This window comes from Poromitra crassiceps, assembly GCF_964638095.1.
Source record: "Poromitra crassiceps genome assembly, chromosome: 6".
NCBI classification, from domain to species: domain Eukaryota; kingdom Metazoa; phylum Chordata; class Actinopteri; order Beryciformes; family Melamphaidae; genus Poromitra; species Poromitra crassiceps.
Window position 1 is genome coordinate 45,609,087 of NC_139627.1, and position 14,021 is coordinate 45,623,107.

At 43.8% G+C, this 14,021-nt stretch overlaps 1 protein-coding gene across 3 annotated transcripts in view; it reads right to left on the reverse strand.

Moving 5' to 3' along the window:
- Window positions 1-286: 286 nt before the first annotated feature.
- parp4 (poly (ADP-ribose) polymerase family, member 4) overlaps window positions 287-14,021 on the reverse strand; it is a 43,922-nt gene continuing 30,187 nt past the window's right edge. For 2 of the 3 annotated variants that reach the window (XM_083638778.1, XM_083638779.1), the window contains exons 26-36: window positions 11,576-11,746; window positions 11,311-11,391; window positions 8,880-8,960; window positions 8,541-8,636; window positions 7,376-7,537; window positions 6,806-6,895; window positions 5,550-6,556; window positions 4,513-4,579; window positions 2,834-2,936; window positions 1,804-1,936; window positions 287-1,214 (exon numbers count right to left, since the gene is read on the reverse strand). In XM_083638778.1, coding sequence (XP_083494904.1) covers window positions 1,016-1,214; window positions 1,804-1,936; window positions 2,834-2,936; window positions 4,513-4,579; window positions 5,550-6,556; window positions 6,806-6,895; window positions 7,376-7,537; window positions 8,541-8,636; window positions 8,880-8,960; window positions 11,311-11,391; window positions 11,576-11,746 — 2,190 coding nt within the window. In that variant the 3' untranslated portion in view covers window positions 287-1,015. The remainder of the gene's footprint in view (window positions 1,215-1,803; window positions 1,937-2,833; window positions 2,937-4,512; window positions 4,580-5,549; window positions 6,557-6,805; window positions 6,896-7,375; window positions 7,538-8,540; window positions 8,637-8,879; window positions 8,961-11,310; window positions 11,392-11,575; window positions 11,747-14,021) is intronic. The other variant, XM_083638780.1, reaches the window with a different exon arrangement.

Consider the following 14,021-nt stretch of genomic DNA (forward strand, 5'->3'; position numbering starts at 1 on the left):
TGCCTTTATCTACCCGTGCATGAGGGAGGTCAAGGACTGATGGACCTATAGAACAGAGTGGCGGCCTTCAAACTTCAGGCTGCCCAGAGACTCCTGTACAGTGCGGACAGCAGCTGGGGTGACCCGAGTATAGCTTTTGAGATATTAACGTTTGTTTGGCACAACTCATACTAGTTAAGAGTCTGGCATTTTCTGTGAAAACTGAGAGGAGAGCCATATCTAATCAGCCACCGTGTTTACAAATAAGGAAATAAGAACTGACACAATGTCAATGCAAATCTGTAGTGAACTGCATTCACAAGAAGTCATGTTTATTATTTTTTGGATCACATACAAGATAATTCAATACATTTATGACAGCTTCCACAAATTTAATACAACATTGTTAACGATATACTAATCAGGGTTGCAAATTCCAGGAATATTCAAAGTTGGAAACTTTCCGTGAGAATTAACAGGAACAAACTGGAAATTGTTGGCTAATTTATACCAACTCTATTTACCTTGACTGTTTTGTCACGAGCAGACATGCATGCAAACATTTCTAATACAAGTTTTAAAAATTACATTTTTGAATTAATCTAATTGTGATAGCAATTTAATGGATTCTTTCATTGAACAAAAAAACATGCAGTTCCTCCATCACATATATCACACACATAAATGCATCTGGCACAGTACTGCAGGGCTATTGAGGCCACGCCCTCTGCACGCACTGGCCTGGACATTCTTCGATCAAGGGTACTTCCCTATACTTTTGTGTGTGTTCCTGTCCCCAAACGTATCCAAAACTTAACCACCCCCAAAAGCTAATCAAAAGTGTTGAAAGGCAGTATCTGTACAAAAGCGTAATCCTGAGGGGGGAAAAAGGATAAATGTGTGTGCCTTAACTTATCATCCTAAAAACTTGTTTGTGTGCGAGTGCCCCAACTCATCCCCTAAAAAGGCAAACAAAGGTGACGATGTTGGCCACTTTCTTAAAGACCATCTTCTCCTCATCCTTCCTGAAGTAAGGTCAGCGGACGGCCAGAGGCGTCCCGCTCCCCAGACTGCAGAGTGGAGAGCGGGCGGGGAGACGGTCGTACCCCAGGAGCTGGCGGGTGGACGATTCCCAGCTCCAGCCGAACTCCAGCCGGCTGTAGACGCACGGGTACTGGCGGTCGGCCCAGCACACCCAGTCCACCGCCCTCTTCACCGCCTCCCCCCGCTCAGACCTGGGAAGAAAAAGGCTGTTATATACCGGCTTCCAGACAAACCAAAAGATTCACAGCCTCATTCATACTGGCTGGGTAGCAACTAGGGATGAACCATTTTGAAAAAATAAACAAATGTATTTGATTATTATTTATAAATTTCAATAATGTTGACTGATATTGCTTCACGAATTGGCTTCCTAATTCCTACGTCCATCCATGGATGTATTCCTAACTTTATCAATGGGAGGAGTTTCACCTTATAGCTTACGCCAATGTTTCCCATGTTTTGCTTCGGAATAAAGTAAGTCTGTCCTGATTGATTTGAACTGATTTTGGAACACATGTGGCCCAGATCAGATTTGAAAACATTTGACTTCATGCATCTTTTTGCTGTTGACACACAATTGTTTTCATAGGTGGAGGCTCCGCCTGGGCCCATCTTGTCTAAATGTAATGAAGGGAAAATCTGAATTGAGAAAAGGTGACCTTTGATAAACCTTTTATTTTCCCCAAAATACTGTAATGGAATTTGATCAGTTCAATTCTAAAACACACACACACACACACACACACAAACACACACGTGGTACGTGTTTTGCAGTCAGACCTGGGCTGGGGAGAGTGGTCCAGGCAGAACAGAGTGCGCAGCAGCTTGCCTTCGTCCAGCTCCTCCACCCTCATCAGCTGCAGAACCAGCAGAGTGGCAACCAGTCTCAGGATGTCTGCATGTGCCCTCACACCTACACACACACACACACACACATCATTTGGTGAATGCAATCCTTAGAATTGACTAACCTGATGCTGCCAAATGGTTTGTTTTCACATGTGATCATGAGCTCATGATCTCGCGCAAATCCAGCTGCCTTGCATTTACCAAGATCAGTCAAATTCAACTTAAATTTGACTAAAAGCCAAACCGAGGAGCGAAGAAGAAGAAGAAGAAGAAGAAGAAGAAGAAGAAGAAGAAGAAGAAGAAGAAGAAGAAGGCACGGGGATTGATATTACTGCATTGGAAGAGTGCCACTCCACCCACCCGATACTCGTCTTATTAGAGACATCATCATCGTCCAATCTCGAATGATAAAAGATCATATATACTGTCAATGGTGCCCTTCAGAACTTCCATAAGACATGGGATCATTTTATTCAGTTCATAGAACAACTACATGGGCTTCAATTCGACTGTATTGTCTAATTAGCTGAGCTGACTACTTTGCCTGTCCGATAGAACACAGTTCTTAACTGGACTCATCCCTCCCTCCCCCACCTCCCCAGTCCCCCTTCCTTTTATTTGATTTTCTTCTCTTTTTTTCTTTGTTCTTCTGTGTATCTTTTTCTTTTGTCTGTTTGTTTTGTTTTCTACTGGTTTTTTGTGTCGTTCCTACTGGTTCTGTTTTGCTGTAATGTGATTTAATTTATACATTTGTAATTGAGAAGAAAAACGAATAACAATTTTGAAAGAAATGAGTCGTCAAAATTACCTAAATTGACAAAAGAATCTTGTCAGACTGAAGGTTCAAAGACAAAATGGTTCTCACAAGGATAGAAGTCCAACACACACACACACACACACACACACACACACACACACACACACACACACACACACACACACACACATGTATGTACTGTACCTAGAGAGCAGATGCCCTTGTTTTTCAGGAACACGTTGGCAAAGGTGTCGACATCTACTTTAATGAATTGGCCCAGCTCAGAAGTACACTCCCAGTAGCCCTCCTGCAACACAGACACATTTCACACAGTTCCAGTAGCCCTCCTGCAACACACAGACACGTTTCACACATATCCAGTAGCCCTCCTGCAACACACAGACATGTTTCACACAGATCCAGTAGCCCTCCTGCAATACAGACATGTTTCACACAGATCCAGTAGCCCTCCTGCAACACAGACAAGTTTCACACATATCCAGTAGCCCTCCTGCAACACAGACAAGTTTCACACAGATCCAGTAGCCCTCCTGCAACACACAGACACGCTTCACACAGATCCAGTAGCCCTCCTGCAACACACAGGCACATTTCACACAGATCCAGTAGCCCTCCTGCAACACACAGGCACGTTTCACACAGAGCCAGTAGCCCTCCTGCAACACACAGACACGTTTCACACAGATCCAGTAGCCCTCCTGCAACACAGACACGTTTCACACAGATCCAGTAGCCCTCCTGCAACACAGACACATTTCACACAGATCCAGTAGCCCTCCTGCAACACAGACACATTTCACACAAATCCAGTAGCCCTCCTGCAACACACAGACATGTTTCACAGATCCAGTAGCCCTCCTGCAACACACAGACACGTTTCACACAGATCCAGTAGCCCTCCTGCAACACACAGACACGTTTCACACAGATCCAGTAGCCCTCCTGCAACACACAGGCACGTTTCACACAGATCCAGTAGCCCTCCTGCAACACAGGCACGTTTCACACAGATCCAGTAGCCCTCCTGCAACACAGACATGTTTCACACAGATCCAGTAGCCCTCCTGCAACACACAGACACGTTTCACACAGATCCAGTAGCCCTCCTGCAACACACAGACACGTTTCACACAGATCCATGAGAGCATGGCCCCATCAAACATCAAACAACGTCTCACTGAGCAAACACTCATGCAGCTCTCTCTATTGAACGCATTTGAAATCAAACTGAGAATACATTCAGGCGGTGTCTCGTCATACGTGGTCAATGAGTCAGCATGGGGTAAATCCTCCCGCTCTCCCCATTCAGCATAGTTATCATTTAGCTGCTAACCCGGCCCAGGCAGACAGGATCGGGGATTCAACCCCTGCAGTCAATTTACACACATCTGAACAGACGTCTATGTAGCTGCTCTTGAATCCCCAATCCTGTAGTGTAGAGCCGCAGCACCTTCCGCTGGTGAGTCAGCCCATTGAGATATATGGGGGGGGGGGGGTGGGGTTCCCCCATCATCCTACTGACACGATGATACCGGAAGTAATGTTTTGTGGGCTTTCCCACACAGACTGACTGTATCTATTGCAGGTACAGTATGAGCAAAGTGTGGCTAATCTCAGTATATGGAAAAAAGTTTGGTTTTCAAGCAAAAAAAAAGGCAAATGACAAAACAGTATTATTATGAGTATATAGCAGTATTAGTATATTTTACTCTTGTCAAGTCAAGAAATTAAGTGTTTTATTGAAAAGAATAAAGCATTTTCAAGGCTGTATGAAAATACGGACAAAATATTGGGTGTCTCTCAAACCATCTGTCCAGTGTAAACACCGATGTGGACTCAGCAAAAAGGTTTGCATCACGTACTGGATGTTGCATTTGGAAAATCTTCATCCACTTCAGCTTCACGTCTTCAGGAGCCGTTAACGGGGCGCTGAAACAAGACAATCAGCAGTACATTGTGAAAGAATAATGACTATCACAAAACAACAATTATTAGATATCGCAAGCAAAAAGAAAAAGGGATACCTAGAAAATATGATCTAAAGTTCATCAGCGTCTATTTTGGGCTCATGATTAGTATGAAAATAACCCCTACCCCAAAACCCCCACACACACACACACACAAACAACAAAACAAAAAACATTTTTTTTTTTTTTTTCCAGGCCCCCCCAAATAGGCATTCTCCTGTGACATGACTTCGTTGCTGGGCATTCTGCTGAGGCAGACACCACCACAGGAGGAGGCAGTTCCATTTCAGGAACAGTGCCCCCTGCAGTTTACAAAAATGAGTCTAGATGTCTAGATAACCCCCCAACCCCACCCCATTGCTATATACTCCTCCCACATATTACTGCAATGCGGTGTCCAACCTGCACCATGCTCTTTAAAATGTAGTATATGAATGTAGAACAGGTCTGTTTTGACTTTGTAAACCATGTAAGACATCAGTTACCTAGCCTCCTTTAAAAATGTAATTATTTTGTAATAATGGGTACTACCACAATAAAGAAACTTCTTCAATTATACTTAATCCTTGAAATGTTTTGAGACTCACCCTAAACTTGCCCTTCAAGGTGTAACAGATTGTGGTTTAATGATCAATCTTGATCAAATTCCTGGTGGCTAGTATTTGAATTATCATTAAATCCGTGTTACAACACGGTAAATACTGTACTGTCCATCCTCAACCAAAGTCAGCAACAGTCTCCCAGACGCAGGGGCAGCCTTGGTGATTTCAGTTAGTGTATCACTACGTTTTGTGTCAGAGTTTTCAATATAAAACTTGGTAAAATGAGTTCAGTACTTTTTGAATATTTTTGAGCACATTTTTACAATATCGTGATAATACTGATCACGTGATCATTTCAGTCACTATAATTGTGATATGAATTTTTCATACCATTGCATCTGTTGCATCTGTTTGGCCTTCATTTCCACACTTCCACAGCGGCTCAGGCTCAGGCCCAGGCGCCTGAGCCCCTGGGGCTCACTCATGCCCCAGGACATTGGTTTTCCCGCGGGAAACGAATGTCTTTCTCCAAAGGGGACCCCAGAAAGCTGTGGGGAAGCCCAAGCCCGCCCCATGAGGCCGGGCGGAGGCATAATAACAGACCTTGATGAGCAAAAACCGCCGAAACCCCGTGCATCCTCTGGTTGTTCTGCACCAAGAAACCCTGGAGGGATGAGTGTTGTTGGACAAGTCGAAGCACTCTGAGATCGCGCGACTTTTAGTGCCGATTGGGATGCACTGAAACCAATAACATTTGGCACTCCCCGATATGAGAGACTGGGCTTGCTCCCTCCAAAAGGTGAGCTCTTGACTATAGCTGTGTGAAGTCCACTCGGAGAGGCCGCAGCATGAGAGATAACCGATGAACTGAACTCTGTTGCACTCGGTCTCCAGAGGTTTGGTGATGCCCTGACACCCATGACTGATGAGAACAACTCTGATGAGGGGGCAGGTGGGGTCATGTCTTCTCTACTCTTGCGTGGCTCCATTGAGGGGCTGGCATCCGGTAAGCGGGGTTGATTGCGGCGAGCAGCTCTGACTTCGCTCCTCAAAAACCCAAAAGGTGAGCAGACTGGTGGTGTGTGAAGTCTAGACAGAGGGGGCCAATCCTCCTCAGAGAGGCCATGACCGAGAGTTATAGCATACTGTGTTGAGATGATGGGCAGTGCTGTATCTCGTGCTGAACCTCTCAGAGCTTGCCCAGGCAGAGGTGGAGGAGAAGGACGTGGTAATTGAGCTTCAACCACAGGTGGAGGTGGAGGAGGAGGAGGAGGTGGAGGAGAAGGACGTGGTAATTGAGCCGAGTCGAAAGTCGAAAGTCGCAACCCAGATTTCTTTGCTTTTTTCATCAGCAGTACTTCTGAATGAACAGCTGAAGATCGGGTAAAAGAGCCACACTACAAACAGAGACAGAGAGAGAGAGACACACACACGCCCACGGGCGCACACGCACGCACGCACACACACACGCACGCACGCACGCACGCACGCACGCACACACACACACACACACACACACACACACACACACACAGAATTGAAAAAAAAATACATACAAGAAGTCAGAACCTTGGTCGACATGAATTCATACAAGATAAAATGCAAAACATTCATATGCAATCTGTGAATTGTGAGAAGGGACTAACAGTGGGGGGTGGAGAGGCTAGGGAGCAGCCTCTCAGTTCAGAGTCGTGTAAGACATCATCTCCCGCCAACCCTAGACTGAAGACTGCAGACTGAAGCGGCAGAAAGAAAAGCGAAGGCAGAAATATTAAATAAAAATACACAACCAAATGGTAAAATTCCTCTTCCTGCCACCCCTGTTTACACTAGGCCTACACATAGTCTCTTAGAACAGACGAGTTGGCTTCCGCAATTTTCAAATGCTTCCGCCATACCGTCTGTACTTTGTGAGGGAGAATCATGCACCAACCGGAATGGGAAGCAGAAAGGCGGGTCTTCCGCTCATTAGTCCAATCAGAATTTTTTTAAGGCGGGTCTTCCGCTCATTAGTCCAATCAGAATTTTTTTTCGTGGACACACGTGTCGTGATTGGTCGGATTTTGTCGAACTTCCTTCCAGTCTGAAGGTTTTTTTCCCAACTTCCTTGTGCATGTTCTGGGGGTGTAACGTACAGACTGTATATAGCTGCATTCGCCGGATGTAGATGAGACAGTCTGTTTTAAGAGACTAGCCTACACATGGTATGAAGTTACCTCGTCCTGTTCCATCTCCATCTCACTTGAGTACACATCTTCTACTTCTTCCTCTCTTTTATCCAGAGGAGAAATCCAGCTGATGTAGGGGAGGAAGTCCACGTCTTCTTCTGCAATTAACTTGGGAATGTCTGTGAAACCCTCCTCGTTCTGTTCTAAGTCCTACAACATGGGAGAGGAGTGTGGTGTAAAGTTGGAGCAACAAAATATATGTGACAATCCAAATGAGATAGCAGGTATTTGTAAAAACAAAATGATATATATTATATATATTATGATATTATATATATTAGCCTTTGTGCACAGTGTTTTGAAATGTTTGTCCTTGGGCAATCTGGGAACCCAGAGTCTATTCCGGCACGTAAATAGACTCTGGGACAGCCGCGGATCTTCCGCCTGGGTCCTCCACTTCTGCGCAGCGGTGCCTTTTAAAAACATACATTGCGTCGCTTTCATTTTGAATGCTACTCTTATATTCGGCGGTACAACAACAGAGCGGCAACTGCGCGGAGGCGGATGTCCCGCATTCTTCACGACACGCTACCACAGTCTCAGAGCAGAGTAGAACAGAGAATGCTGCTTAGTTTTTCCTGATTTTGAAAGCTCATTTGATATACTTGGCAAAAAAAAAAAAATCGTTCGATTTTGGCTGGCTGGTTAATAACAAATATTTCTGTGGTGTGACAAACTCAAAACACATGATGCTTTGGTTTCAGGGACTTTAAGATTATGGACAAATGTGGTTGTGGTCACTTAGAGAAGTGGCTCTCAACGTGGGGTCCCAGGGACTACCAGAGGTCCAGGAAGGAGTTCCAGGAAAATTATACTTCAGTATCATGTCATTTACTACAGGTTAACACGATTAGATCATTTAGAAGGACCGTTTTTAACGTCGTTTCGCCAATGTGGACTACTTTTGATATGAATAAGGTTGAGAATCACTGGCCTACAGGCTGGAGAAATGGGCTTGTACGGTGGTTGGTTTGAATTTCAGACCTTTTAGACAAATCCAGGTGGGTAAAGTGAAAACACTCTCTACTCCACTTAAATAACCCTTGAGCAAGGCACGTATGCCCCAACAGCAGAGGACGCTGGCTGTGCCATGCAGTAATGTCATAATAATGTGAAGGAGGACATGCTGAAAATGCATGTGTGCGTCACACACCCGCTCTTCAATGGCCACAAAGCTGGTAAACTGGGACAGAAGGGAGAACTCTTTGCTCAGCTCGATGATGGAGGACTTTAGCTCCGCCTTCTTCCCCTGGAAAAGCAAAGAACACGTTATAGGAACACTCTTCCCTGTGCGTGCATTGAGTAAATTGGCGCTGTTGGAATGTGCATTTTTGGCGACTGAACGGTGTACCGTTCACTACCATAGTAGTTAGCAGGAGCGGCGCGGGTCTACTTTCTAATGCACGCACAGGGAGAAAGGCGTCTATCTTATCAAGCTCTGGCCAGACATATAAACTATGGAGGGACACACACACTTCCAACACACACACACCTCATGTTCAGCTTCGTTGGTGTCCAGGCTTCCGTCTTCGTAATCCCTGATGATGGCCCTCGCTGTGAGCTTGTGAAGGAACTGAACACACGTATACATCATTGGCTGTATATACAGTAATATGGACAATGCATCTCCACTTCCAACCGCTATGCAAAAGTGAAGCCAAAATATCTGGTTTCAGCGGGTTGCCATCTTGCTTGTGTGATGTTATTTGGAGCACGAGTCTGTGCAGTAGAGTCGGGCTGAGCCTTCCTCAGCTGTGCTGCCGTCTGATGGAGGTTTGAGAGTGGTTGTCACAGCTGTCAATCAACCCTTTGGATATCATCAAATAACTAATTAAAAACAAGTGTATGAGAAAAATGAGCACTTTGAACATACATCTGTGTGGTAAGAAGTACCTAGAATGAGAGAAACGATCTTTGGGAAACATTTGTTCGACGTATACTTTGATTGTTTAGTTTGGCTCATGTCCCATCTGCTAACATGGAGCGGCAGGATTTAAGACCTACTGTACAGTATACAGTACTGCAGCCAACCACCAGGGGGCAGGATTTAAGACCTACTGTACAGTATACTGCAGCCAACCACCAGTGGGCGATCAAGATGTTTTGGCTTCACTTTTGGGGAGCTGTTATTATATTTTATACAGTCTATGATACATACACGTCATCAACATCATCCTGAAGATAATGACAGTCAACATCATCATGCAACATTAACTACCGTAAAACTTCAATTAAAAGCCGAGTCCCAAATTGCCGCAGGTCCCATATAGACGCGGGGTCGGGCTACATATCTTGTAAATAAATGCGGGTTTCAATTTGACGCCAGGCATTTTTTTTATTTTATTTGACTTGCATTAGCGACGTCACATTTGCTGACTGAGAATGCGTCCTGCAGTAAAAACACAAAGAAGAAGAAGAAAAAGCAGATGAGACTTGCTGATCATCACGGCGGCGGCTCCAAAGCGAAAGAAATACGACGTGAAATTCAAGCTGTCAGTCGTGAAATATGCTGAACAAAACTCTGGGGAAGCAGCAGCTAGGCAGTTCTCCGTTCACCACAGGAGAGTGAGAGAATGGAGAAAGAATAAGGCTGTGCGAGGAAGAGGATAAGAGGGCCAGGCTGTGCGGTGCGGGGAGGAACAAAGTCAGTGAACAGCTTGAGCAAAACATGTGCGACTGGATCCATACTATGCAGAGTCTCCAGCCAAATGATCAGGGTGAAAGCTAAAGAGAGGTACGCCTCGGCGACTGACAGCAGGGACGGGGAAGATGTTGTTGCTACGGTAAGATGTTGTCACAGTTTGTCACACTGTATGGTATGATTTACTGCTTTTCGAGCTCTCGCTCTCCTGCTCTCCACTGCCGCATAATTACGCGGCGTATAACACAGAGAGCTGCGCTGAGTGGTGCTGCTCTTTCAAGTGGAAATTCGTTCCACCACCACACATTTTCGTCCTCATTTTTGTTATTAATTGCTATTAATTGAAGTTTTATGGTAACTACTGTAACTAACTAACTCACTCATTCACAGTTCACTCACGGGAACTGGTTACGTGTGTATTGTATTATCTGTCAGGCATGGTTTCACTTCAAGACAGATCGACAGTTGAGATTGATTCTGTGTCTGTGTGTCTGTGTGTCTGTGTGTCTGTGTAAAAATGTGTCTGGTAAAACCCTGTCTGTGTGTACCAATGTAAAATATCTAGGCCACATCATCAATGATAAGATGGAGGATGATGCTGACATGCTTAGACAGAGAAGAATGCTATATGTCCAAGCCAATGTGTTAGTGAGAAAATTTCACTACTGCTCTGATGAAGTGAAGGTGAACCTGTTTAGAGCTTACTGCACTCCTTTGTACACGGCCCCTCTCTGGGTGAGATATAAGAAAGAGAGCTTGCGCAAACTCAAGGTTGCTTATAATGACTGTCTCAGAATCCTGCTCAAGAAGCCCAGGGGTAGTAGTGCCAGCAAGCTTTTTTGTGATTTAGGGATAAACACCTTCCAGGCCACCCTGAGAAGACTAATGTATAAGTTCATATGTAGACTGCAGGGGTCCCAGAATGATCTCATTATACAGTTGACCAACCCAAGGTGTAGCTCTGTGAGATACCAATCCTATATGTGGACACACTGGTATTCGTGCCTTTTATAGAATGTGTATAAAGCACTTTTAAATGGCATCTTAATGGCATTTACTGTTCTTATCTTTAGATGCCTTTTATTGAATTTGCATAAGCACTTTTTGTTAATATGTGATATATCGCCTCTTATGTTTTTTTTTTTTTGTTGTTGTTGTGGTGTGTGTTTTTATGTCTATTTACTATATGTGACTGTATGTCTATTTGGACGGTGGAGTCTGCAAATAAAGTTTGATTGATTGATTGATTGATTGTGTGCGTGGGGGAGGGGGCGCGTCTTACTGTGCCCCTGGTCTTTTGCAGCTCGCTGGTCGACACCATGGTCTTGATCTCCTGACCGCTCAGGTCACCAAACAGAGTGGCCTGAATATATGTGAAGCAACACAGACATTGAATGGAGATTCACAGTTATGGTCTTCATGCACACGCACATCAAATTATTTATGACACAACTATATATATGTGTGTATATATATATATATATATATATATATATATATATATACTCATGTATCTAGTAAATTGAACGGAAACAGTTCTTTCCTACCTGAGTGCAGTGTGGCACAAAGCCATACACCAGGGTGTGGCAGTCGTTGAACAGGGCATGCAGCTGGGTGGGGGCCTGCACAGGAGGTGGCGCTGTCGGGTTGAACTGTTGCCACTTCACCGACACCGAGCTGCAGCCCGGGGATGCCATGCGCTTCACCTGGGATGCCACCTGCAGGCAAAAAGGTGGGCAGAGGGAACAATACATGGATATACCAGGCAGCATAAATGCATACATCTACGGTCTTTCAGAGGCTGCAGCGGGCTCGAGTCATAATACGAAACCTTGTCGGGAAGGGGGCTAAATAATGCTCCAAAGTTCGGCAAAATGTTGGGGAGGGAAAAACTGGCATGGCGATTTTCAATTAAAAGGGGTCCCCTCCCCTACCTCTCACCTCAAGATATCCGAATGAGAATGGGTTCTATGGTTAGGGTTAGGGATACTTTTATTTCTGTCAGAAAGGTGTCTTTCCTTTTAAATATCATCCCAAAAAAGAAGCATAATGGACGTTTTATTTATTTAGTTATTACAATAAACTCTGCAAATTAATAAAATTACTGTTAAGCAGAGAAAAGAGTAGTGTTTTCATTATTTAGTGATTTTAGATTTAGAATATAAATCGTCTATTATAATTTATTTTAATGTCATGTAATTTAAAGAGCATGGTGCAGGTAAAAGCAATTTTTTTTTACATACCCCCAGGGTAGAAATATGGAGAAAAAGGTGGCATTATAATGCACATGTTCAAACAAAATGCCATCTGTGCAATGTGTACAGCAGAAAACTTTCCAAAACACCAGACGTACAGTACGATAATTATCGTATTTGTACCATAGTTTACCTCCAACAATGATCATTTTGACCCTCTGGTACGATAATTCCACACTGCCCAGAATGCATTTCGGCACTGAAGGAGCAGAGAAGATCACCCTGCCATTCCCCTCCCGCCCAAGGCAACTATTTATTTTCTGTTTGTTTGGGCTCTATCTATGGTTAATAATACTATGGCACTTTATAAAGTTTTAATTGTTTCAGTAGTCAAACGTAACTAGTAGTAAAACTAGTTGAGCCTCCCAATATGTAATCGTTTTTTCCAAATAGCGCCTATTTGGAAATATAATTGGAAATATAATTTTGGAGAGTCATTAGACCGCACAGCAGACCAACGTAAACCGGCTGCAGAATGGTCTCAGGTGGCACTCGCTGGAGCTCAAAGGAGAGCAGTTTCAGCTCCAGAGGGAAGGAGTTTTAGCTGCAGAGTGGAGGTGATGTACTGCAGTGAGCGGCCTCCCGACGGACGGACAGACCAGGACAGATACTGGGCATACGGAGGTAATGATCCGAGGGAACATTTATTGATTATTGTGTATTAAAATCGTCACAGGTGTTATTGCTAGATTTGCGAGTTTTTATGTACGCATGCCAGATGCTTCACAAAAACCAGTCTAGATGCAGCTATGTGTGGGGGGGGAAAACAAAAAACAAAAGAGAATCCTAATTGCTACATAAAAGCCCCACATATTAATGCAAAGTGGTGTCTAACCTGCACCGTGCTCTTTAACATTTATTTTTGGCTGATGGCCCCTCCATCCAGATTCATTGTTTATCCTTCATAGGAAAGGATTTGGGCACCTCTGGTATGGTTTGGAGAAGGACAAAGGGAAATATTTAATCCAAAATGCCTTATATAGACATTTTGGGCTTTTTTAACAAATAATTCAGTATCCAATACTTACTGTATAGTAATAATACATGTAGGAATAATAGTCCTTTACTTTCATGCCAGCAATCATTTGGTCAGACTGAGTGTACGTTTCTTCTAAATGCTGTAGGCCTGCGCAACTATGACAAAAATTATAAACCCAATCATTTATTAAATGATTAAATATAGTGATCACAATTATTAATCAAGATTACAGTATTTGTCTTGGTTTCAGGAAGTTATTTTATTGTACTTTTGCACCTTAACACATATAAAAATAATAAAATAAATCTGAGCAGTATTGCTCAAGCAACTACAAAGTCTTGTTTTCACACCACCTTACTCGTATCGTGGTCCTAATTTACAAAATTAAAATACTAAATAATTACTATTTTATTACTTTGAGGCACAGCTACAACCTGAAGGCAAACTGCCGAGAATCTGTGCTACATTGTTTTCACATTCAGAATTGAGAGTGATTTTCCTGTCAAACATCAGGCCGATTCGTTCTTTTACGCTTTAAATCATCGTTCTTTTTCGAAGGCGGTTTCTCCGCCTGCTTCTCTATGTTAACTTAACATTGTGCATTCAAAGGTTGCGACTGGTCAAGCATAATCGAGGTGCTTGATATACCACACCAAGACCTTCAGTGGAATTTCTGGGTCGAGAGCCATTCAAACTGCAGCCTTGGATGAGGGGGCGTGATTTCTAACCCCACATAGGATAAGCAATAACCACGCCCTG